Source organism: Tasmannia lanceolata, unplaced genomic scaffold, assembly GCF_043159265.1.
Source record: "Tasmannia lanceolata isolate RefF3 unplaced genomic scaffold, GAP_Taslan_0.1 ptg000005l, whole genome shotgun sequence".
NCBI classification, from domain to species: Eukaryota; Viridiplantae; Streptophyta; class Magnoliopsida; order Canellales; family Winteraceae; genus Tasmannia; species Tasmannia lanceolata.
Window position 1 is genome coordinate 21,735,901 of NW_027518682.1, and position 27,834 is coordinate 21,763,734.

General features: G+C 37.0%; 1 protein-coding gene across 2 annotated transcripts; it reads right to left on the minus strand.

The window, feature by feature from the left end:
• Positions 1-966: 966 nt before the first annotated feature.
• Positions 967-27,585, minus strand: LOC143877963 (nuclear pore complex protein). Of its 2 annotated transcripts, none has more exons than XM_077380316.1 (25): positions 27,202-27,585; positions 25,148-25,527; positions 23,405-23,474; positions 22,136-22,251; positions 21,421-21,452; positions 21,198-21,323; positions 19,018-19,176; positions 17,268-17,360; positions 17,011-17,178; positions 16,650-16,748; positions 14,316-14,548; positions 13,877-13,934; positions 13,526-13,614; positions 13,284-13,415; positions 12,187-12,309; positions 11,824-11,925; positions 11,546-11,737; positions 11,181-11,355; positions 10,874-11,030; positions 8,011-8,213; positions 4,522-4,663; positions 4,292-4,452; positions 2,935-3,051; positions 2,685-2,787; positions 967-1,200 (listed from the first exon to the last, which is right to left on the minus strand). In XM_077380316.1, exons 1-24 carry the CDS (start codon positions 27,279-27,281, stop codon positions 2,710-2,712), a joined length of 3,285 nt encoding a protein of 1,094 aa, XP_077236431.1. In that variant the 5' UTR covers positions 27,282-27,585; the 3' UTR covers positions 967-1,200; positions 2,685-2,709. The 2 variants fall into 2 exon arrangements, with proteins under 2 accessions (XP_077236431.1, XP_077236432.1); XM_077380317.1 differs by having other exon boundaries at positions 11,824-11,922; positions 27,202-27,584.
• Positions 27,586-27,834: the final 249 nt, after the last annotated feature.

Below are 27,834 nucleotides of genomic sequence, written 5' to 3' on the forward strand. Positions count from 1 at the left end.
AATCTCAGCTTGTTATCCCTACATTAAAATAAGATTATGGAAAAATCAACCCACATGGATCCGGTTTGTAATGACATTATGTGGGTTTGCTCGGGTCTAGGTCTAGCTTCTCATGCACTTCTTGCATAAAGCCCACACAATGCATACTAAGTGCACATTTCTAGGGTCAATTAACCAAAATAATTTGGCTACACATAATCTTATTTTAATGTCACTCGCTTATTTGGTAATGTCACCCACTTTCTTAATCACCTTTTCTTTTGTCTTTTTTGGGATTTGCTAGGGGGTTGATAGCTTTCTGTAAATTATCAGCCTTTAACAACTAATTAGAAGAGTATAGAAAGAAGAAAAAAACTTATCTGCAATTAGCACCTGAAAACTATTCCTTTTTTATATAGGTAAAGATACCGCACTCCCTTGTTTCAATAATAGCTCCCCTCTCTTCATTTTCACTATTCTAATTAGCCGCTAAAAGGTTATTAATCTTCCCAAAGACCATCAGCAGCGAATTAAAAAAGTTTTTAATAGGCCGTATGCATGCAGTGAAAATATTTTCCATGGAGAATGAATTTTTCATTGTCTGGTAAACTCATTTTCCATGGAAAATCGCAAGCCTACTAAACCCTGAATTCTTAATTAATTTACATAATTTTCTTTCCCTAGATCCGATTCACTATGTTTGGCTATCATGAATATATTTTTTTCCATGGAACATTAGTCTAGCAAGTGGTGAGAGGAGGGAGGGTGGGAGAGCGAGACTTGAGAGGGAGTGACCAGAGGGTGAGAAATGTCTCTAACACTCAAGCCTCTCCCTCCGATCCTACTACTACTACTCTACCACTTGGCAAATTAACATTCCATGGAAGAAAAAAAATTCATGGCTGACAAACATGGCCTTGACAACTTCTTTAGGAAAATACAAGCAAGGGTTAGAAATTTAAATGTGAAAAAAATTAACCCCACACATAGACAAAGCTGAGATATATAGCGATGTAAGCATACCTAAAATTATATCCCCACTCCAATACAACTAGAGTTTGAATATTAAGAGATGAAGAGATGTAAACCAAAGCAAACCTCTTTACATTTACAACGCCTACTTTACTTCCCTCAAAATACCACCATCCTTCTTTTGGATCTGAGGAACAACAGGTTAGAAGTATGGATAACTATAAGTGATGCTGTAAAGTCATAAACCTCCTGTTCAAAATACAACGAATAGTTAGATTTAAGGTTTTTTCTCTTTTTATTTCTACAATTACGGACAGTCCATGATCTATTTCATAAATAATAAGTGCAACACCGAATGACATGCCATTCTACCAGTAAAGAGGCATCCATTCTACCAAAACTAAGCATCCTTCAGCATTGCTTTCTTTATTCTTTTTACTTTCCCTCTCTCTCTCTATTTCATTTTATTAATTAAAGGCTTCTTTGGTGACCCCCATAATAGGGCCTAATTATCAAAAAAAGAAAAAGTTACTTTAAGTCATTGCTATTTACATATGGAACATTAATGCCTCTTTAGAAACCCTAGACTATTATGAGAAACCCTTGACAGAATTGCATTTCCACTCCCTTTTGTTTTAACATTTCATTATATTATAAGTCAAAGAGGAGGGGGAAGTGCTGGCAAAGGTGGTGGAAATATAAATTCCCTAATTATATCATCTAAAGAGCTATACCGGTTCTTAGATGATCGATGCCTATATTTTTTTCAAGGAAACATATAAGAAGGAAAAAGTACAAGTGGTATCCTTGTCTAATGATCCAAACCGTTTATTTCTTAGGCCTTGCTAAGTACAAGCGGGACCCACTTGGCTAATGATCCAAACCATTTATTTCTTAGGCCATGCATCAAAATCCACACCCATCGGGATATTTGTGGCACCTAATAATGAGCATTACTTCTTTGTTTCCTCACGTCCACTTAACAGCCACAAATCAAAAGGTTAGAATCATCTGATGGGAGTGGGGTTTCGATTGAGAGAATTTATATGTAGAGGGTGGCCACCATATAATTTCTCCTTCATTCATATCTCATCCATAGTAAAGTCTAACAGACAAGTCGTTTGGAACATTAAACAAGTGGGGTCCCCTTGTACCATAAAGGGCAGTGATAAATCGACTCCCAAATATCTTAAATTGACCCCCTGTGTTCCTCTGTGTTAGAGAGAGAGAGAGAGAGAGGGAGAGGGGAGAGAAAGGCACATGGGGGGTTAATTTAAGATATATGAGGGTCGATTTATCACTCCCCAATATAAAGCCATTATTTGCAAATGAGATCATTTCTTCTCTAATATAGAAGAGATAGGGTTGGTAACTGTTGGTATTATTAATACATTTACATTTAAATTTAGTTAAAATAATTTTACTGTATAGCAATTAATTTGACAAGTATGTCTCATTTCTCATTGTTAATAATATTATGCTACTTTTCCTTTTCATAACAAATTTCCCAAATTTCAATTTTTATAACCAACTTGAAAGGTTTCAACAGAACTAATTTTGGTTGGACATGGCACCTTACTGGTTCAGCCCGACACAATCAGACTCCCCATATTGACAATTTGTAGTGGCTCTTGTTTTTTCAAACACCGCCATAACGATGGAGGGAATACATCTAAATGTTAGAGCAAAACACACATGCACTAATAAAGTTCTAATGAAAAACGGTGTTTTACCTGAAATATTGCATCAACCTGACTTTCAAGAATCATCCACGGATAGCACCTCCTGAAACTCCATTTTGCATATTGAATATTCCCTCTCAAATAACAAAAATTCCTGGCAAAAGAAAGCAGTTTCTACACTGTGAGCAAACATTTGTTTGTACTTTTCTAAACAACAAATGGAAAATAATCAACACTAATAGGCACGAACGGGGTGCCAATTTGTGTGCATGTTAAAAGCCATACTTAATGGATTGAATACCTGCAATTGACGTTGACTAAACAAATGGATCAGCCCAGACTCAGGTGAAGCCACTATTTCGATCAATTCATTGTGGATATTGGATGAATCACCAGAACTCGCAAGTGAAAGAGAAACCTGCAAACATAAGAAGATTTAAGATTATAAATGGCTTTCTGTGCTGCAATCATCACGTGGGTTTAGCACTCATGCATAAGAAACCCTATGCATAAGATACTCTATAAAAGCCACCACGGTTTTATTCGTCCACCTAAACGTTTTACCAATGCCCATTGACAGGGGAAAGAAGAGTATTGTTCCCATTAAGAAACATAGTTGCGAGGATTTTCTTTAGAAGCGATGGCAAACTGAATCACAAATCCATTGTACAGTTGCATGCAGGTGTGGCGATTTGAGACCATTGATCTTGCAGGACACCACAAGACTGTAGGGGAATATTTGATCTCATGCTGAAGGGAGATCCTCTCTTCTTGATCAAGGCCTACTCAATGTTAAAATTTTTGGGGGGAAATGCCCATTCAATTGAGGGTAACGATCATCTACTTGACAATCATCTACACAGATAGGACTGGGCATTCCCATACAGTCCAGTGGTACCCGCGAAGATCAACATTGCCAATCACAAATTACACAACTGAAATATATTGTCCGATATACATATAATATAACAACATTCAATATACACACACAGACACAGATATACATAAAATATCACAAGGAAGATGGATTTTTTTTCTTTGCAATGGCACTTTAAAGTTTTCAACAAGAGTGGAGCAACGCATCTCCAACATACAATGGTCACAAGGGGAAGCAGACGCATATCCAACCACCCCCAAGATTGATTGGCCAAGGCTCAGGAATGCACAGATCGAAGTTCCTAATTGTCTGATCAATGGACTTCCGCCCATTGAATTTGGATCATTGAAAGAATTTGTTTGCTACAAACAGACATTTGCTAGCCTCCAGTTAGACACTTGGGATCATCTGACCACTGCAACTTTGGAACATGGTGCATCCATGGTATGCACAACCGGATGAGTGGTCCTGACCCGACATATTTGACTCTACATAAAAGCAGCTAAAAAGTGCCATCACCAGAGAGAAGGTCCTCTACAGTTACATATAACATGCCTAAAATATTTAATGTGAAATATTCAATAGAAGTATGTAATTAAACAGATATACTTAAAAATAACATTGTGCTGCCACCTTTGTCCACAATCATGACTGAAAGTCACCTTTTACCGGAAGATAGAATAACATCAACTTTTACTATAAGACAGAATAACATCAACTTTTACTATAAGATATGGTAAAATGTGAATGTGAAAAATTTTAGTATCAAAGGAAAACTCACTTGCATACAACGAAGAATGATTTCCGGAAGGCAGCACCTTCGACAGAGGCCACAGACAATATAATTGGTAGGGCTTGTAAGAGAACCATCATTGTCGGAATACCACGCATCCAGTCTGGATATCTCCATTGTAACTCCAGCTTGAAATCGAGGGAGCTCACCTGTTCTAAGGATTCAGTAGAGTAAAATAAAAACAAAAGAACCCATTTTTAACTAGAAATCATATTCACCTTTGAAACCAGCAGCCAAGACAGTGGCAAGAAGACCCCCATCATTCATTTCATGCAGCCCGAGCCCATCACCCTTCACTGCTAAGCAGCGAAGCACAACCTCAACACAATACTTGTCTCTTGCAGAAATAGCGACATTAACCTGCCCATTCACAGCTAAGTTAATCAATGACAGTGAGAGCGGTCTGGAAAAGTCTGTGGTCATGAAAACTAAATATAACACATCTCATATAAAGATTTTGATTGCATAAAAAGGAAGCTTTACGCTGCACAGAAAATGTACCATTTTTATAGATAATGTTTTGTTGCTGAAAACCCCAGATGAAACTACAAGGGTCTAAGAAAATTTACAGTTCTATCTTTGCATTTTAAATTTATACGAAATAAAACATGTACAGGTGGTAAACAGAACAATTATGCATGTGCTAATCTTTTAGTTTAGTTATATTGTGGTAGGCCTCTAACAATAGTATAGATAGAATACTATTGCTTTAGTTGTACTGTTGTAGGCTTCTATCAAAATCATTTTCTCCTCTCAGTAGAAAATAAATTTTTTTTGAAAGATAGGGCTATCAATAATCAGTGGAAAATAAATTAGGGCTATCAATAATCAGTACCACCCCTCTAAACCCTAAAAACATCTTTCCAACCATTTACAAATCAATTAGATCAAAATCTTGGTGATTTGGGTTACAACGAGAAACGGGAAAGCAACGAAGACAAAGAAGTGTGCGAGAAACGAATTGAGAAACGTAAAGGAAACAGATACGAAACATGAGGGAAACGGATATGACACATGAGGGAAATGCACTTGAACGTGCAGGAAACACTTCTAATGCACACAGGAAAACATAATTGTAAGTGTGGGAAACACTCCTAATGCATAGAGCAAATATAACATAAGCAAATCAAATGCAATTCAAAGCAATAGATATGATTTCCATATCATATCAATTACAAAGTATAACATAAGCAAGTTCCCGGTGAAACAAGGGAAAGATATAGGTCATGTTGAAACTTCATGAACAGGACAAGATCAGAAGCTACAAAAGAGAAGATTCGTATGTCAACATATCATGAAGTAGTAACTCTACAATGAGAAGGATTCCGGACTTTAGAAACTTACAACAACAAAACTATCAGTTTATCACTAACTGATGTCTGTTTAGTCTACTACTCAAATCCATTCCTTTTTTTAATTCGCTGCTCACTTCCCTTTTTTGGTGAACTTCTGCAGGTACTTGGAACTTTGAAAGTCATGAAACTACAGTACTCATTAGGGTTAGGATTGCCCGCTTTAAGGGTTTTTGGCATGGTGGCCCATCTAGTATAGAGCCTAGCAAATGAATGGTTTGGATCACTAAATTGGCAAGCCCCACTGATGATTTCGTCATTAATACTTTTCCCTAGTAAATACACATGGACACCATAACATTATATATAAAAAGAAAGGAAAGATATTTAGCCAGGGAGGTTTGGAGTAGGATCCCAGGCAGGTTTGGATGTGTTGGTTTTCTCTTCTTCTCTTCCTGACCTTCTAGAAGGTTGGTCATTGGTTCCTTGGAAAAAGAAAAGAAAGATCCTCTGGAATGTATCTCTCCTTGCAGCTATATGGGTGTTTAGGAAAGAAAGAAACGCTAGAGTCTTCGATGGCGTTTCAAAATCCTCCTATTTCTTATATGTGAAAGTTATTGCTTTAACTATTTCCTGGGTGAAATCACTTCCCTGATTTAAGTTTGTATCTGCTTTTGATCTTTGGAATGGGTAGAGGGAGATATGCTTTAGTGTTGAGCGCCGCCTGAGGTGGTGCAACATTCAAGTGTGGGCAATCCCAATCTAGCTGGCATTGGTGGGAGTTCTTAGGGACGCCGGGGTGAGGTCATCTGGGCCTTTTCTGGATCTATTGGGGTTTCAGAGGCTTCGAAGGCGGAGGTTCGAGCAGTTCACCAGGGCTTTAAAAGTCCGGATAGAGCCTCCCTAGTGCGTGTAATTGTGGAGGGAGACTCCCTCAATGTCATTCGTTGGCTTCAGGGCTCTATCACCCCCCCTTGGAGATTCGCGCAGTTCTTTGACAAGATCCAGGATATTATGGGAGACTCTTCGATTGTTTTCATTCATATTCGCAAGTCAGCCAATTCAGTAGCGGATAGGTTGGCAAGGGTGGGAGTTCTTAAGTCGGGTCTTGAGATGTTCGATTATCTTCACCCTTGACTTTTCCCTCTTTTCTTCTTGTTATATCGCCGGCTTAAAATACAATGGGCCCACATTGTTTTGGTGATCCAAAGAATTCATTTGATTGGCCCTCACATAGATAGGGTGTCCACCAAAAATCAGCTCCATAGGATCATCCCAACCCTACGATTTGTGGAGGCAAAAATGAACGTGTAAAAACCTTCACAAATTTGTCCATTTTTGCCTCCACAGTTGGAAGGGTTGGGATGATCCTATGGAGCTGATTTTTGGTGGACACCCTATCTATGTGAGGGCCAATCAAATGAATTCTTTGGATCACCAAAACAATGTGGGCCCATTGTATTTTAAGCCGGCGGTGTAGCTTCTCTCTCTCTCTCTCTCTCTCTCTCTCTCTCTCTCTCTCTCTCTCTCTCTCTATATATATATATATATATATATATATATATATATATATGAGAAAAGGGTTTCTACGCGCAGATAGGCTTATTTGTGCTCGAGCACAGAAACTGGGGGTGGGGTGGGGCCATTGGGGGATGATCCTAACCAATCCTTTGGAAGGCCCCATCATGGATGGGGGGCCTACCAAAAATCAGCTCCATTGGATCACCAATGGGTGTCCATTTGTGGGGCCAAAAAAGGACAGATACTGTTTGTCCACAAATCTGTCCATTTTGGGCCCCACAAATGGGACACCTAAGGTGATCCAATGGAGCTGATTTTTGGTGGACACCCTGCCCATGAAAGGGCCCATCAAATGAATGCTTTGGAGCCCACCCAAAATGTGGCCCCACCCTGTTTCTGTGCTCAAGCGCAGAAACCATTTCCTCTCTCTCTCTCTCTCTCTCTCTCTCTCTCTCTCTCTCTCTCTCTCTCTCTCTCTCTCTCTCTATATATATATATATATATATATATATATATATATAACACAAATATGCATTTTTGTGTGCGACTCTATATAGACGCACACACATGCACATATGGGCATACACATTCAATTGACATTCATAGATGTCTAACCTATCTCCCAGAAATTTGTGCCAAGTTTACATCTTTTGACTGTATTTGCAAGAAAATTGCTTGGACATTGATTTATTCCGGTTGTTCCAATAGATTATGTTCTTAATATGTACGAGGATGTTATGGTTAAGTTGCACATTAATAGCAAATTCAGCGCCACAAAAGTTATGGTCTAACCATAAATTCCTATTTGATATTAAGAACCTTGCAAATTGCTAGTGATGGTCCAATGATCAAATCATCCAATGTAGGGAAACGTAACAAAGTCAATGAGCATACCATCAACTGGCGTTTTAACACAACTTCTTCACTGACTGAGGAGTAAAGTGCACTTGTCAACGTTGTGCATGACGTAGCATCTGGACACATGCATTTTCCAGAAGGTAGACAGAGCATTGCAGTGGCATGTAATTCTAGAAATAGATTATCTGTCAATTCGTATAAATCAGTTTGATCCGCAGTTAACCATGGGGTTCCACTTCCTACAGAAAGAACAATGCCCCGTTAAAATGTCTGGGAACATCACATGCATCCCAAGATATTATAAAAGAAATAACATATTTACTATAGTAATCATTAGGTGAATGGTGCTGTTAAACTGTCAGGGAACATTAACTGCATGGTTGAATATTATAAAAGAGGGACCATATTTACTCTAGCAATCATTAGGAAATCATCACCACCACTTCCTTTTAGATGCAGAATGATGAAGTGATATCAAATAAAAAATGATACCTGAACACACATGAGCCACTTTTAATAAAGACATGAGAAGATAAATGAAAAATAGTGTAGAGAAATTAAGGGACTTTCCAGAAGTGATTTATAATGTGAATCACATAGAAGCAAACACTGGCAAGGCAGTGCTTCATGACAAACAATGGCAGAATGCAAGCCTCATTAAAAAAAAGGAGAGAAAGAGAGAGAGAGAGAGAACATGCCCAAAGGATTAGAAGGGTCACCAAAATATCCAGTCCTTCACGGAGTACCCAGGTCTTCTTTCAGTCAAGAAGATAGGTAAAGCATTTTCCTAACTGTTAAATCTCAATGTTAGGATGGAACTTGGATTTCTATAATATTGGCTATATGCATATAAGAACCAGTACCAGCACTTTCCCGACATCACACAGATGAACCCAAATCTGTGGAAGGTCGTGGAAACATCTTTCTCCTGCTATATAGGTTGCTCAATATCTGCCGAGCCAACCCGGGCAATCCGACCATCCATCGACTCCTTAGATTTAATACATTTGCATATAAACTGGAAGTATAGATGCTTCATCACAAACACTAGCAGAATTATTTCAGGTTTCCCAAGCCTCATTTTAAAAAAACAAAGAAAGAAAGAACATGCCCCAAGGATTGCAAAGGTCTCCAAAATATTCAGTCCTTCAGGGGGTACCCGGGTCTTCTTCCAGTCCAGAAGATAGGTAAAGCATTTCCCTAACTGTTAATCTCAATGTTACGATGGAACTTGGACTTCTAGAATAATTTTTACAAGAATCAGCACCTCCACCTTCGCAACATAACACCTTAGATTTGATAGATTTGCACATGAATAGGAATTATAAGTCTTTCATGACCCAAGTTAATGTATAATCAACCACAGGTACCACCAGGGGGAAAGCAATATCATGCAAAAAAATGATATACCAGTCGGAAAACGTGCGGTAGGTTGTAGATGGGTCTGTGCAGTCAAGTATCTCCCTGATGGTAAGGTTGAGGGATAAAATGTTAGACTAGCAGTTAAACGGCATACACAGACCTTTGGCATTGACTACTCGGAAAGTTTTTCCTTGTTGGTAAAGCTTAATTCAGTTCGAGCGGTTATATCTATGTCTGCTAATATGGATTAGTTGACACCTGGGTGTTAAAAATGACATCCTAAATGGTGAGTTTCAATCTGGGTTTGTTGCTTGTGGAGAGTAGGAGAAGGTTTGCAGGTTGACAAAAGTTATTTATGGCTTAAAGGGGTCTCGTCAAGCTTAGTTTGCTAAGTTTAACACAATTGTCATAACAAAAGGTTTTTGCAGGAGTCGCACAGATCAATCTGTTTATTTGGGGAGATCTACTATAATTGTCTCGGTGGTGTATGTTTATGACATTATTATTACATGCAATGGTCAAACAGGAATGTGTTTTTTGCAAAACAAGTCTTCTACTTTGCTTTATTTGCAAAATGAGTCTCCTAGATTTACAATTTGCAAATAGTCATTACATTGGAGTAAATTTTGCAAATCCAGTCATGCCATAATTTTGTGACCAAAATACCCATGGTAGATCCATACATGTCAAAAGACAAAATTACCTTATAAAAGACCCAAATAGTGGGTCCTACCAACTCAACTCAAACTGTCCATAGGGTGAGGCCCACCAAAGATTTTTTCAAAATGTACAAGTATTTCTATATTTTGCAAGATTTCGCGGTTTTAGTTATCAAAAAATGTGGTTCAAAGTTCAGTGGCAGGATTGGTGATGAAAATTACATTTTAAATTCTTTTAGTTTATGATTTCAATTAGGGAAATCTTTGTGTCTTTAGGAAAGGGTTCTAGGGTTAAGTTAGGATTACATCAGGAGTAAACTTTGTATTTTAGTATGATTATGTTCCATTTTTAGAGGGTTCGAGTTTTAGTTTGATTTCTACAACTGATGGATGTGTTTACAAACTGAGTACTAGTTGAAAACGAATCTGCTTTTGAGCCTGTCATAGGTATCATTCTGAGTGTTTCTTCTCCTATTCCTTTGTACTACAGTCCAGTGATTATTTTCTTCCATTCAGGGGTGCATTAGAACCAAACTGTGTATTAGTTATTTAAATAAAGGTAGATTAGTATCATTCATAAAAAAAGGTAGATTAGTACTTTCACCTTCTTTTGTAACCATGTTTACCCAAACTCTACATAACAATGCAGTCGATATTGCCAAACTTTTTTTCTCTATGCATAACAAATGAAAACAAATAAAGAACAATTTGCATGCAAAAGAGAATGCACCAATATAAGCTCCAATGCAAACATATGAGCTACAATGGGTGACTGAGATACGTTTCTCTCTGTGAATGTCCGTGTGACAAAGAAAGAATGTCCAGGTAACATCATATTTACATATTATCATCTTCGAAAGCAGGGTTTTAGAACTCACTTAGTAAAAGTGACAGTGATAAATCTAGTGTTTCTCTTGCGGCAGCAATAGCTTTCTCCTGTTCTTCCATAGAAAGATCAACTGGAGGAACATCTGCGTTCTCCAATTCAATTTTCAGCCATTTTCGATATGTCGCATCACAGGAGTAATACTCACACTGCTCATTTAGAACCAACAGAATTACGATCAGAATTACAGTTCCCTATAAGTAAATATTTTCACTCGTAATATTTTTGACATAAAGAATCCTTTCCAGTAAGTGGACCACAGAAAAATATAGCAATCAACAGATTGTAACAAAGCATACCCAGTCTTTGAACTCGTGCACATTCTCAGAAACACCATTCTCCTCAAAAGAAAGAAGAGTATCAGTAGGTCGTTTTAGAGGCTCGGCGAGGAAGCCAAGTAACATGTGTGCTCCAATTGGCATTTTAGGAACCCTCCACATAGATATCAGGGCAAACTCCCTAAATAGTATGTTGCTAAGAAAAAGAAAGAAAAGGATCAGCATTCTTTACTCTTAAGTGACTGAAGACAGAGGTACTCAGATAGATTATCAAAAAAACCAACCAAAAAGAATAATAACACCATGTGCTCAGATAGATTGTCAGTCGTCACAAGGACATGATATAAGATATAGAATGGGAAAAATGAAAGAGGCCAATAAAATACCTATGCAGCAATGCCCTCATTAGAAGTTTGGCAATAATAACCTCAGAATCATTGATAGTAGATGGCGGAGTGAAGCATAGCCACTGTATGACCATAGCTTTCTCAAGACTTTCCAAGCGGTGTTGTTCTGCAACATCAGACGACTTTTCATCGTATTTACCAGGTTTGATTTCTCGGGACCTTGAAAGAATCCTGTTCAAGTAAATAAAAAAGTGGACACAAATGCCTTCTGTCAAGCTTCAAAGTAAGAAAAGGTGCAATTAAAAATAGGAGCAAACCTTTCAATAATGTCTTCAAAACAGCCTTTTGAATCATCCCCAGTAGAGAAAGGTAAGTACTCCATTGCGGTAAGGAAGAGCTTATATTTAACATGCACACTGCTAACAGAAAAAATGCAGAATCAAAAAATGTACACAAAAACTAAAAGCAGAAATCCAGAAAACTGTTCGAAAAAAAAACCCAGAATCTAATAATCGCAAAAAATGATGGGGAATCAGACAACTCCATCTCAGAATAGTTGCTATGATTAAATATTAAATATCTCATGTAGCTATGTACAACTAAAAGAAAATAATACATTCATTTCACTCTGAATAAGGTAAAACATTTCAGTATTAGTAGAAATGAAATTACCAAGTCACCTGCTATTTAGCCTTAGTTCCATCATGTGTACAAAGAGATCAATGCAATGGTGGCGTGCAAGCTGAGAGGCATAAATCCCAACCAACTCCTCGTGCTGCTTGGAAAATAAAAACATGGCATACCTGCAATAAGATTTACCAATAGCAGATGGGTAAGTTACAGACATTCATACTCCACCTAAACCCAAAGAATTCCAACTTAATTGATGAAGCGCATTGGAAAAAAAAAAAGATGATAAAATATGAGCACTGGCGAATTGCAAGAACTCTCTATCAATTAAATTTGTTTATACAACATAAAACCTATGAAGGGCAAGAAGATAAAATGTCTCCAACCCAGAAGGTCACATTCAAAGGTCTAAAATTATAGAGGAACAATAAGAAGTCTCTAGGATAAGGCACTTGGAAATCAAATATACTTCTTGATAACTTGCCCAAAATTTATTGACGAGGTCAGTACACTTAAAATATTCAACAACTTTGCAAAGCCCAACATCTAACTGGAATGACGAAGCTTGCAATCTCCAACTCATAAAGGAAAATTTACTCCAAAGAATGGACGAGAAAAAAAGGAAGAGTACTGAACCCCCCGATAATTTTGCATACCAGGAAAACCCGCAACTCTTCAGCCACCTTTTTTTTTAAAAGGTAACAGATAAACTTTTATTCCAACTCTTCAGCCACCTTAAATACATCATGTGACGTGGGGAGGGGGTATTGCCAACATATCATAACAAGAAAAGAAGGAAATTCTTTTCCCATCGATGGCCACATTTTTTTTTTGCAAATACCAAGCAAATTGGGTAACTTACTCCTTGTGATTTGCAATCCCACAGTTTAGCCTTCACAGTATACAAGATCGACGTTTTATTCAATTATAAGCACTGTACATCTTAAAGGAACATTAATTATTTTCCTTATAAGTTACAAGTTACAACCAATTGCAGAAACCTCATTCTAATCAGATATCAATGACCTCATTGAAGCCTTGTCTTTTCACATCTTCTAAATTTAAGCTTTGAAATAAATTAATCAAAAAAGCAAAACAGTGGGATATCATCATGACACATTTCATGTTGAAAGCAAAAACTACTCACATTTGAAGAATCAGATCACCGACAGTCATAAGTTTCTCTTTGAAAGCATCCTTTACTTCGTCGGCAACTAAATATCTAAGAACAAGCACTAGATGTGCACCAAAGCGGATCATCTGAGGATCACCATGAGGCCTGGAAAAACAGAAAAGAAATGGAGGACTTTGGATGTAGATCAAGGAAATAACAACTTTACACATTCATACTAGATATCTTTCCACCAAAAACACATAATATGTTATTACCTGAAGACATTTTGATCACCATCAGAAGGTGATACCCATGACCATATAAGGTCTAAAAGATGTGCTATATGTCCTATCATGAGGTTCATCTGTCCAGCAATGGTGAGCAAGCGGTAAAATGGTCCAAGCAAGCAAAAAACCAATTAGCAAAAGCCCACATAAGCATGATTAGTAGAAAACAAAAAATATTAGTAGAAAAATCCCATACAGAATAAACATGTATTTTCAACAAGAAAATATTGCAGACAATAAGTAATTCATATCCTTAAAAGTATGTTTCATATCTAGCAAATGAAATACACCTGAGAGCTTAGTAAAATTCCATCCTTATATTGAACCTTAGATTATTACCTCAATTTGCCGATGCTGCTCCCTGCATCCTCGAGACACAGCCTCATGTACCATATCGCTGCACAAAACAAGAACATAAGAAAGGCATCAAACAAAAGGAGTGAAGTAAATAAGAGGGAAGAAAAGGAGGGGGGGCGCAAAAAACTTGTTCTTTAGGCCCTGTTTGGATTGCAGGAATGTGCTGGAAAAGTTTGGAAAGGAAAAATATTTCTAAAAGGTCATATTCCTTCACACGAAAAAAAAGGGATAAATTGAACCAACCCTATTTAAGTTATACGCAGAGGGATCTCCAATTGATGATAATGCCCCTCTAAATTAACTATAATCATGTCGATTCCCTCTAAATTTTGAATAGAAAAATTATTCCCAAGTAAAAGTTTTCTGTCAGAAATATTTTTCTTGCAATCCAAACAGAGCCTTAGTGTTTACATATATATACCCTGAATGAAGTTTCTGTAGAAGAGCAGGAAGGTCTCGCGGCTTCTGGTCAATGACATGGCATGGCCAACCTTCCGGACCCACAGAAGGTTGCAAACTCTGTTCACTTTGTCCAGTCCCATCTATAGCATCACCATAACTTTTTAATTGTTCCAGTCTTCCTTCGTGAAAGCGAGCCAATTCCATGTCTAACTGAACGTCAAGCCATGACTTGGCCATTGCCCAACACGCTGACTAAAAAAGAAAAGTTGGATGTGAGACTGTAGTCAGATAACAATGGAAAGGAAAAAACACTCTTACGCCACCACATACAAATACTAAAAGACACACCGAATTTGCATTCAACCAATAAATTCCATGTTAACCATTTGGTCCATTTCGAAAATAAATAAATTCCATGTTAAAAGCATCAAGTATTATATCAATAACTATCATGCAGGTCTTACTAAAATCGGCGCTTTGCATATTGGCATTTAACCACATTAAGAGAAAGTTGTACAACTGTCACAGAAATGACTTCCTACAAATGCGCAGGGAAAAGAATGGACCCATTGCCATTTTTAAGATCTGAGAGGTCCAATATTCAACTTAAATTTTAAAAGTAAGAGAACCAATGACCAGTTTAACAAGTTACGTCTTATAGACATTCATAAGCAGACCAAAGTAAACTACTGAGCAATTTAGCAAGTCAAAACCAAGCATTACATTTTACAAACATACTAGCTCTCTCTCTCTCTACCACAAAGCGCAAAGGAACGCTCAAGTAAGCCAAAGCAACCAAACATTATTAATGCCAGGAAAGTCAGCTAGTTGTACGTCAGTAATAAGAGGAGAATGAATGTAAAAGTTTAACACAATCTAATGTGTAAAGAAATTAAGAGTGAAAGATGAAAAGAAGAAGAGAAAAGAGAACCCTGAGCAATTTGTGAGTTTTGCATATTTTATTTCATAATGAGTTACAAACAGTGACATAAATTACGCTAATTACAGGATGGCCATTAGTTAAGAAACAGACCAGCATATGCTTAATGTATGTACCATGCTCAAACCATTTGTTATTTCAAACATTTCGCCTCAAACTGTATTATGCATCTGAACATGTTCAGCTGGTCATTTAGAAGGATATGGAGATCACTCATGAGATGTTAGTAAATACAAATGCTAATTGGTCTTTACTTGAAACAAAGGGTAGAGCTGTCTCACCATTTTCTATTCTTTCTCTGATAAAATGGAAATCAATTCCGTGTGTTTTGTTCATGTGTGAAGCATTGGATTTTGAGACAATTTAATTGAACTTTAATTATCATAATATAGCTTTACATGGCCCCTTAAAAGCAAACATATTTCCTAGAGTAATTGCCTTTACCAAAAGATCTTTGCATCAATAGAAGCCATGGCACTATATTCTGTTTCTAAACAAGATCTTACAATTGTGAGTTGCTTCTTACTGCTCCATAAAACTAGACAGACATTCAATACAACATAGTAACCTGCAACAAATCTCCTACCATCAGGATCTTGTCCTCAGTGGCATCTGAAAATCAAGCCAATGTTACTTCTAACTAGGACCAAATAACAGACCAAGGTCCCTATTTTCTTTTTAACTTGTAAATGTTCTTACCTTATTCATGCATTGATGTCATTTTAGCATTAAGATTAGTTTGTTTATTCAGGATATGTTGGTTTTATTACATTTAAACGTTTATTTATTTGTTATATTTGACTGGCCTAGATGTGGGGGATGTACACATCATTAACCAGGGCCCATCGCCCTTACCATCTACCTATGGCTCACCGCTTATAACCAAAGTCCTTACATTATCCGTCTCCCTCCAACCAATTATTGAATACAAGAATTATCCATTAAAGATAAATGTCATGTAGGTCATCATATAAAAAAATAAAAGAAAACATTTTGATACTTATAAATGTCATGTAGGTTACCATAGAAAAAATAAATAAGAGAAAACATGACATATCCACTAAAGATAAATGTGATGCAGGTCATCATATAACAAAAATAAAAGAAACCATTTCGAAACTTATAAACATCATGTAGGTCAATAGAGAACAAAAAAATTTTAAAAAAACATTTCTATGCTTTGAAAATTAGTCGTTATAAAAATACACTTGGCATGTTAGAAATGATGTTATTAAAACTGATTTAGTCAAAGAAGTACTGATCACAATGAACATGTAGCTGAATGCCTCTGGTTAAAATATATTGATTAGTCACCAAACACCAAACAGGTATAAATGGACAGAGAACAAAAGTAAATATGCAGTAGAAATAAAACCAAAATGGCCTTTGCATGAAAAATAGTTAAAGAAACACCTCCCAGTCCGTGCAGATCGGAAGCAAGCGCTTCAAGTTACTACAATGGGAAGCATATACAGCAGCCTCATATCTTCCACCATCTTGCTCCGCAATTTTCTTCATGGGGATTCAATAATAGAAAACCATTAGTCAACTTTGTACAATAATATTTCACTTCAAAATCAAAACAAATATATAAAATTAGAAAGTTTTATGGGTTTTCAACCAAAAACCTCCATAAAAACTTCATACTGTAGATTCTAGTGCATGGACCTTATTTTGCAGCCATTGATCCTAAATCTGACTCAGTGAATAGAGTACAGAAGTTTAACAGGGGAACAAATAAGTGAAGCACTGTTTGCCAACCTCTAATTCCTACCTCCGAAGTGCAATAAGAAGCCCATTTCCAGAGACACCATTGGCGTCCAATACCACTTTCCAGTTCAATAGCTTGTAGGGTTCTGTTCTTTCCATTCTTTTGCAGAGCTTCAATGGAAGGAAATTGGTTCAATCCTCCAAATGGGGATAGAGTTGCTGCCCTCCATGCCTTTCACAGAAAGAGGATTCTAAAATTAGCCCTATACGACAAAAGAGTGGTGCTCCCATGACCCAAAACTTAGTGGACGATTTACCTACCTGTCCAGCAGACCGGCAAAGCTCAACTGCCTCTTCAAGTCTTCCTGCTCTTAATAGAACCCAGATATCTTCGAGCAGAGATTCATCTTGTTTCTGTTGACAGTGAAAAGAGCCATTACAAGGTCAATTTAACAAGCATTCTCATAACTTTTTAACCAACTATTGTTTATAGATATATCAACGTATCCAATCAAATGAATAAGCAAATGACAACAGAAAAGCAGCATCGTGCCCCAAGAGATTCAGCGATCCATTCAAAAATATGTGACAACATGGATGGTGGCCGTTTGACAAATGATTGGCGAAGTCAAATTTCAGTAGGTTTGGTGGTCGATGGAAGGTCATAATATGCTCAAAACCATCATACCATGTGGAATGCCTGATAAGTGAACATTCTTTAGCTTGAAGCTCAATTACAGTAAAGCCAAGGTTTTAAATTTCGGTTTCGGTTTCAGTTGGCACGGAAATGGAGACATTTCAGTTTCGGTGGAAATCTTCTAAAATGACGGAAACATTTGGAAACACATGCAAAAGATAAAATTTTAAGATAAACTTTGGGAAATGCTAGAATAAGCACAAATACATACTTAGAAACCAACACATAAGCAAGAAATCCAATCCATAATGGGTTGAATTTCAAAGAATTTCAGTCAAAATTTTGGGAATTTCGACATGGAAGGAATTCATGTAGATTTTGTTTAGCTAAAAGAGATGCACCCATGGTAAAAGCCACGAATTTTAATTCCCTGAGATATCAGATAACACTATTAGTGAGCCTCCTATGTCAACATCCATATTAATAGACACATAAAATGGCCTGCATTAGTTCTTTGTCTACAGGCTTGAGCAAAATATCAATCAGTGACTTGATCGATCCAGAATAGTTACTAAAAGCGGAACTGTGAAAGGAATGAGAACAAATGTGGAAGGGGAAGTAAAAAGGTGTGAATTCAAGAAGCTCCCACAAAGGTCAGTTGGTAGAGCATTGGGTTTTTAACCTAATGGTCGCAGGTTCAGGCCCTGCTATCAAATAGAACATATACAAATCTCAACTAATTAATAAAATCAGTTTAACAAGTAATTACTGAAAATTAAAAGGAGCCAAGTACATACTATGAAAATGGTAGATGCAATGAAATCTAACAATTAATTAACAAAACTAAAACACTCCAAAGCCTGCATGAGCTTATGCAATTTAGAAACTTGGAACTGAGAAAACTGTAGCAAAAAGCCAACTTATATTTATAATATGCAAATCTAAATTAGTAGTAAATAATAACGAAAATAGAGGATGCATGCAATGAAGTTCTGAAATTAGAGGATGCATGCAATGAGGTTGTGAAATTTAAAGGATGCATGCAATGACGTTATAATTTAATTACAAGTGTTTACAGCATTAGATAAGTAGCGAGAGATAATATCAATTTTGATGTATGCAAAGATATGAAGCCGGACAGGGTTAATCAAAAAAACGAAGCAAATCAATGGAGTGCAAATGCTGTTAAGAGAGGCGGAGATAGTTGGCAAGAAAAGAGAAAAAACAGATATTCATCAGAACTGGTTTGGTGAAATTGCGATGAATATGATTTTGCGTCAGTAGTAATAAAAAAATATGGCAATTCGTAGAAATTTACAATAACATTCAAAAATGCTTGTGAGTATCATTGATTGGTGAATGATAAAATGATATAGGATGTTTCAACTGAATATAATAGAGATGTCTGGAGAGAGATAATTGTGAGAAGAGTACCCTGTCATCAGGGAGTTGTTGAGCAAATTCACGTGTCGGAGCATCAAAGTCCAAGTGTTGAATGGTGGCTGGATCAGTATTCCCTTTTTTTAGAAACCTTTGAGTGTGACGCCAAACACCAGAGCTGGGGAGATATGAGCCAACATGGCATCCTCTCACCTGCAAATATAGTTTAATCTTGAAGACTAAATCGGAGGCAAGTTTCTATAGCTTGGCTATGAGCCTATGATATATTACTAAAAGAACTCAAGCTTACTTTCAACATGTCTTAGTTTTTGAAGAAAAGATTAAGTTTGAACGGCTCAAAAAAAAGGATTAAGTTTGAAACACAAAGGATGTTGATTTGCTTATTTAAAGGTACCCACAGCTATGCCACTTTTATTAGCTCGTTTTTCGGATAAGAAGAAAACAAGTTATTCTGCCTCAGCTTTCAAATCATGATTCTTCTAGGCCATTCCCACCTCACTCTTCTTGATCTCACATATTCAATGATCCAAACCAGCTATGTACTAGCCCCACCCCCTCCCCTCCCCCCCCCCCCCCCCCAAACAAATTATATTCTATGGATGAGTCACACACCAAAGTCTCCTCTGTTTGACTACCCTGAACCTCCAATTATGTAGAGACTTATCAAATGAATGTGGACCAATGCCTTCACTTTTTTATAACTATCAATTTAAAGGGCACTGACTTTCATTTCTCTTCAATAGGGGTGGGGTACCCCTATTGATGAGTCATTCATGTGGGTACCCTATGGATGAGTCATGCATGTGGATACCTGAATGTGCTAAATAAGGGTACCTAAATGAGCTAAACATGAGAACTCAGATCGACTAAATATGGGTACCCAAATGGTTTTACTACAGGTATCCGACCCATGTTCACTTCTTGGGATATGATGGGTACCTGATGGATTTTTATATTTTGACATGGGTGGGGTTCCTAGAGCCTATTGAGCCCACCTTGTGTTTGGGCTAGGATTGGGTTTAAAATTTTAGATTTGGTCTTTAGTCAAATATATTCCAAACCTGAGCAAACCCAGCCCAGCTTTCACCTTAGATTTCTACACCACCTCTCAAACCCAAGCATAGATGTTAATATAAATCACTTCAGCTTGCAAATAATCTCTCGAACCCAATTTCAACTGATAGTGTTTGTGAGACCGAAAGATACAAAGGTGATAGTGTTTGCGAGAACCAGCAAGTTGATTTTCAAATCTGACAAATAACACTAATCATCTTGTCAGCTACCTTGTAAAGTACAAAATATTAGTCCACTTCTATATGTTTTGTTCTATTGTGAGACATAAGTTGGAGGTTATATGAATGGTTGCTTAATTCTCATAATGAAGCTTCACATGACTACTATATTCAACCCCATTTCTTCTGAGAGAAATAAGAGAGATGCATTACATTTGACCTCAGTAAACCTGCTTGCTTCTTACTCTTCCAGGCAATAAGAGTGCCTCCAATGGATCTAAAAATCATAAATCATTGTATGCTCAGTTGCTCGGAAAAAAAAAGAAGAGCATTCTATGCTCATTCCAAATCCTCCAAATGATAGCAATGAAAGGTAGCATCTAAAAGGTCCCTGCCCTTGTATTACCTTGTGTGAGTCGAAAGGTAATAAGTTTGATCGATTTTGGCAAGAAACATAAGCAACGAGACAGTAGGAACCTATGATTCGGTCGACACTTTGAATTTATTGCCGACACGCGTGTCGCGTGTCCACACGTGTCGACACTCCTTTAGACATTTTTAATGTACTGCTAGAAGTTTCAGTAACCTTATATGCATGCATGTGCAAGAGTGTGATACTATTTCTAGATTTTTAGGGGTTGCCATGTTAGATGCCTCGTATCCGTGTCCAAACTCGGCACACAAATCCACATCCACAAATCATGATTATATGTACTTTCTATTTTAGCGGTGTCCCCGTTTCTAAATTTTGGAAGTTTGCCGTGTCCGACACTCCGTGTCCGTGTCGACACACGACACTCTTGTCCGTGCCCGTGTCCACAATAGGTAGGAACTAATAAACCAAAACAAAAAAATCCCAATCTGTTACCAATGATCAAAACGGTGCTGTTAGAGAGTGATAATGATAAATAAACTTGACAGTTGACACTGACTAGAAACAGGCTCAATATTCTAATAAAAATGATGAAAGAAAAACATCACCTTCTTCTCCGAATCAAGAGCTTTTGAGGCAAGCCCTTCTAGCCACTGGACAATCCGAAGACATAATTGAGCTGTATGGTTTGTCATAACAAACTGGCAAGCCTCCAGATGTGAAGTCGCTGGGGACTATAAAAAAATACGAATTATAAATCGGAAATGGAGATGAAAATGTATTTCTACCAAAGGGAAATATAAGTCAAAAATCATGATTTAAATGCATTACCAAAATTAGGTCTTCGGGAAGCTCCTCGTTTCCTGCGAGATGGGAGATAACAGCTTCAAATAAATAGCTTAAAAGTATTGTAAATGTACACAATAAATTAAAAACGCAAAGAAAAGGACAAGCAGTAGCAATCAGCTAAGAAAAGGCCAGGGAATAGATTTTTCAAATAATAATTACACAAAGTAACTAAAGGGAACAATTAACAGCAACCTCCAGCATAAAAATTCTCCAAACCCAATCAGGTGGAAGTTCCAGAGAAAATTGATTCAGTAGAAATGCAATATGTTAACTAAACAAAGTGGATCATGATGCAATTTAAAGTTAGACTATTACACTATTAGAATTCGTCCAAGAAGTGTGAGTCATGCCCCAATCAATGAATGGCTAGCACTGAATCTCCCTCAATCCAACTTTCATTGATATCAGAATTCCTTAAGACTAATTCCAGTCCAAGCCAATTGAGTTTCCACATCAATGAGTTTTAAAAGAGATATACGAGATAGAAGGTATCATATTGCAAAGGGCAACCACAAGCGGAAAAAGAAGACAGGTCACTTGAACCAGTCCCCCAATTACAAAATCCATTAATGAATATGGAGTGAATCTTCAAACAAAAAGTCATTCATAAGATCTTCATGACATCTTGAAACAGTTGTTAGGGAAATAAAGAGCAAATTAAAGCACAAGATTTTATGAATGGATGGTGAGTGATTGCCTTTTCCAAAGAGGTACCACAGAAGTGACCAAGAAGCTGCCTCATCAAGCAAGAGCCGCGCTTTTTGCCTCATTAACTTATCCTCCACAATCCGATGCCTCCCAGTCGCCCCATACCTAAGCAGAGCACAAGAAAACTTATCAACCCAACCCTCACAATAACCAATTTCAATATGACAGCACACAATCATGGTCAAGAAGAAAATATGGCAGCAAGTATTTTAACGTTTCAAACTCACAAAACATTGGGTATAGAAACTCCACACACAAAGCACTGTAGATGCCTACGCAATTAAAACATATAAACTCCTAGGTTAAACATACATATATGTCATGTGCGACAATCAAAACATATTGTAGATGCCTAGGAAATTGTGTAACAATTAAAAAAGATATAACTGTTAGGTTAAACACACGTACGTACTTACGGGTGTGCATGCATAAGTTTAATTATATACATATGAATGCATGATTATATAAAAAAAAAAAAAAAATTTAACAACAGAATTTTATTAAAGAAAAAGGAGACTATATAACACGACCGAGATGGTCAATACAGAGAAGAAAACAAGCAAGCTAAAATACAAATCTAGATTATATAAAATAAATAAAAGGATTGGAAGCAAGAAAACAGAGTAAATAAGGACCCTAAATTCCATGATCAGGGTCACGCAATCCAAATTGTGGGTCGGTTGCAATCTGGAACGGTAAAATCAGCATTTCACACAAACCTACTTGAGAAGCATTTCGAATCTTTTACCCTTTCCATTAAGAAAAGGAAATATACTGAATTTACATTATCAACTAATAGCTTGCATGTAATTGCGGGTGTAACCGTGTAAATATGAAAGATACACATATTTTGTAGTATATAATATCCGAGCAACACAAAACAACCTCCACCAGCATATTGCATTATGAAGGAGCAAGTGGAATGAGCCTAACCCTATCATATACCGCACCATGGGAAGTAGTGTATCATGCACCCACTCTCCTACCCCGTATGAAAGTGACCCACATTTAGCATAGACTCAAAAGCAACCAAACAAATACAAAAGTAATTCAGCATTCGAGGTATACGCCACATTTGAACAGATGATTCATAAATAAAATTTACTGTGCATGACATAAAGGATCAATTATCCACGGAGAAAAATATCAAGACCAGAAAACATCCATCTACAAAAAAAACCAAAATTTTCATGACACAGCCACATTACAAGCTCATCTAATATAGAACATGATCTAATTCCACGGATGAAATACGCACCTAATTGTCTCGGAAACATTTCGACATGTGTTCTCAAATTGCAAAATCAGATCATGGAAAGGCATCAATCCTGCAATATGTAAAATGTCGATAATAAAATTCTCGACATGATTATTGATGTTCGGAATACGGAAAAAAGTAGAACAAACTATATGCAGGATGAGATGAATAGAAAATTCAGTAAATTAGAAGAGGAAAATAATTTTTCATGTCAAGAGGTACTAACAGTGCAAGGTTGAAGAAATGCATCACCTTAATATGAAGTCACCAACCACAGATGCATTTCAGGTAAAGATATAACCAATGAATTTTAGTTGTATGTTGGACATGAAAGAAAATAATATGACAATGGGAACAATATAGTTGAAAATAACTGAATTAAACTTGGGAAATTCCAGGTGGTAAAATTAATAAGCACACAAGAAGCGAAGGTTTATTTGTATTGAATCTTCACTCGAACTTAGAATAGATCCATTACAACTAAAATTAATAATCATATCACTGCCATTAACAAAATAATAATCACATCACCACTCATTGTGATTCCAAAAGTTTTATTTTCCTGCTTAGTCTTCTTGCTGAAACTAAAGTGAGTGTATCATGTGTCACAATTTTTGTCATTTTCTTGCTTGTTAAAGATTGCAAGCCAGAGACTCGAAAAGCCAGATTTCAGCTTTTGTCTTGATTTGCAGAACATGTGAAATGGTTTGATATATAGTACCTAACAGCTGACTAGATCATTATTTTGGACGAATTAACAGCATTTTCTGAAAGTTTGGGGATCGATTTTATCAAATTTTTTCCCAGGGTAGTTCAATCTCCATAATTTGGATTCTTCAATACACTTTCATGGACCTTATTTACAATCTATTCGAATACAAACCTAAAAAAATCTCTGGGGTAGTTACACTTCCTCGAATATCCACTTCTATGGAGAGCACCGATTGTTTATTAAAGCAGTGACAAGTATTACGCATTCTTTTCTTATGGACGAACTAAAACTTATTGATCCCCTGTGACAGTTTGAGTTGGAGTATTAAATGAAGACTCATTATTTAGTATAGGGGTACTTTTGTGCTTTTACGCTGCATCTCTTGTAGAATATTTATTTTTAAGCAATAAATATTTCAATCATTGGTATCTGTACAGGGTATTCACATAGTATTAAACTAATTGTGTATTTACTAATCATAATTATCTGTGTAAACCCATGATGCTTTCCTCCACCCATGACGTAATGAATCTGGAACTGGTCATTACAATAGACAAAACTAAAACTAGACTTGAGAACATCCACAATTGTGTTCACTCTCTATAATGCATCATTCCATATCTCCAATTCAAAGGACAAAATAAGTCAGGATTTTAAGTTTGTGAACCTAGAATCAATGATATGTACAACTTCTGAAATATTGGTTGCTAAAAGAACAAGCAGAGGTGCCAATTTGATAGTTTTCTACATTACCGGAATCACTAAAAGGTAAAATATTTCAAAACTTAGAATAGGATCAAGTAGGGATATGGAACCTAGGGACAGTATCTGTCTATCTGACTCAAAATAATCATAATAATTCAAAAGAAAAGAACATATTCTTATCTTATACCTACGGCAGAATGCACAACAATGCATTATTGTAAAGACTACGTTACAAAAGGAGTATTTCAAGATATGAGGTGGCATAGACAACTAAAATCTTCAACAGCAAGATATAATGAGTCGAAAGCCATTGGAAGTTTGACCACCTTGAAGGGCAGAGTCAAGGAGAGAAGCAAATAAGTTAAAGATTGTTTCTCCGCCATCTGCCAAAATCTCGTCTTCATGTTTGCAAGATTTTAGTGAAGGACTTCCCACGTGTCGAATTGATTCAAGCACACCATCCAGCTCAGAGATTTCAGGACTATCAAAGGACGCTCTTCTCTTGTGAGCAAATGGTACCTTTGCCGGCGTCCCTTCCAAACCATCAACTTCAAAACTCTCAACCTCTTGTTTGATTTCTTCAAGAAAAAGTGCAGCATTAGGCCGCCTTTGAATGCTATTATCATCATACAAGATCCTAGCATCTGTGAACTTAGAAGCCGAAGCTTCCTTGGCTGGTGAAAAGCTAGATGCAGACTGTTTTTTCCTGCACATACATGCCCTTGTCAGCAAACCTATACATGTAGAAATGAAGGAAATACCGCAAGGAAAAGAATTGCATAGAATTTTAGAAGAAATTGCAAGGACCTATGTATAGTTTTTATAAAAAAATAAATAGATAGATAAATAATTTTGTGGACATATCCACAAACTGTCAAAGAGATATTTTCCGCAGCATTCGACAACTTCTAGCTTTTGATAGCTTTGGAGGAATGCAAAAGACTTTGCCCTTACTGGAGCATAAAACGGGTAAGGATACCAGAAATGAGAACAGCCCGTTTACAAAGCCCATAAAAACTATCTTGGTTATTTATCCAGAATCGTAGTCATAATTTTGGTTTGTGTGTCAACAGATCCACCTGTTTTGCAACTGAACAAACAAATGTGTATTTTCCCATGGCAATTGCACAAGGTTGGTAATGTAACACATAAAATTGAACACTCCGCAAGGATCAATATAAAGTTCAACCCAGTGTTTAAAAACGTGGCCAAAGCAAATCCTAGTTGACTCAGAATAATGCGGTCGAGTACTAGGTTGACGCAGCTGAGTATTCGGTTGATGCGATCATAACTTGAGAGAGTCAAAAAGAGGTTTTGTTTTTTAATGGTTAGGGTCAAAAATAGTTCTAATTGACTTGTAGGGAAAATGCGGACACGAACAATAAGGCCACAGAGGTAAAAAGGAGTCGAGTCGGGGGTGTCCACGATGACGCGGGGAAGTTTTGAAACTATGGATCAAATGAACATTAAACATACTGCAGTCTTGATGCATGATTATAAAAAAAAGATTCTAATTTATCAATTCTTAGACCTAACGAACCTTCCCATCTATTACATGCCCCCTTTTTCATTGCCCTTCTTCAGCGATTGAAAAAATTGAGCATCTTCAAAGGAACTTCCTTAGTAGTGATGGCGACATTAGAAGGAAATATCATCCGGTCAAATGGCGGGAGGTGTATAAGCCAAAAGAGGAGGGAGCTATTGATACCCGTCAATTGAAATTAATGAATGAGGCTCTTCTTGTGAAATAGCTTCGGAAGTTTGGAGACGACAGAGATGGAATTTGGAAATCAGTCATTGTGTCCAAGTCTAGATCCAGCTTTGGTGGTTGGTTTTCGTTGGATGCTTATATATCTCAATGCTCCTTTGTCTGGCAAGATATTAGGAAGTATAGACCTAGTTTCCTGGCTGGCATTTGATTTAGAGTTAGAAATGGAGAGAAGATTAGATTCTGGACGGATGAGTGGTGTGGCAGAAAATTCTTTTCTGCTGTAAATTCTAAAGGGGTTGGAATTTGGATGTGGATGCTGGTGTGGCCAGTTTCGAAATTTTACAAATTTGGAAACCTCAGAGTCATTTTTCAAGATCCCAAAGTCATTAATCTCCAAGGGCTTAGGATTTCCACATTGTTTGGTTTATAAGGAGTTTTTAAGTAAAGTTTATGATAAGTGGTAATTGGGTTGGACCAATTTTCGGTACCCAAGCATGTTATGGGATTGCTCAAAACGAATTGTATATGCCACATCTAAAGAGACACAATTTCTAGCAAAGAAGTAGCATTCAGACCCGAGCAATAAAAACAAAATCAGGAGATTGCTCAAAAACAGATTTCTCTCAAGACTGAATATATAAGGGGAAACAGAGATATAAGGATCCGTACCGGTAACGACGATACTGCTCTCTGCTGCTGAGATCTTCAGGGTTGAAATAGCTCGGAGAAGCATCCATTTCTACTTCCATGTCAATGAAATAACGCTCCCAACCCTAGACCCTAAAACGACGCCTTAAACCCTAAAAACCCCATGCTGCTGGTGACGCCAAAGCCTTTGCTACTTTCAGAAAAAAGAAAGAGAAGAAATAAACCCCAAAATGCGACGATGGCTTCAACCCTATAGACCGTTGGGAGAGTTTAGCGGGGGAAAAACATGTTAAACCATAAACCCTAGCAGACAGACGCCTTTTGCTCTATAACTTATTAATAGAGTGTGTAATGTGTTTCTTCGAAACGCTCTATCATACACCCGATCAGGCTCCCCACCATGGTTTCGGCCTCCTCTCACCGAGTAAAAAGTATTACTTGTATAAAAAGGTAAGTCCTTATTTGCAAATAAAATTACTTTTTAACATTATTAGTAAAAAAAATTAGGCATTAAGGCCTTTTTGGAAGCCAACAAGTATTATTAACTACTATTTGCAGATAATCAGATTTTGCATCAAGATCATTTGCATGCAAGATTCAATGCAAATGATATTTCGAGGTGTCGAAGGGGCCCACCACCCTAATCAAGTCTAT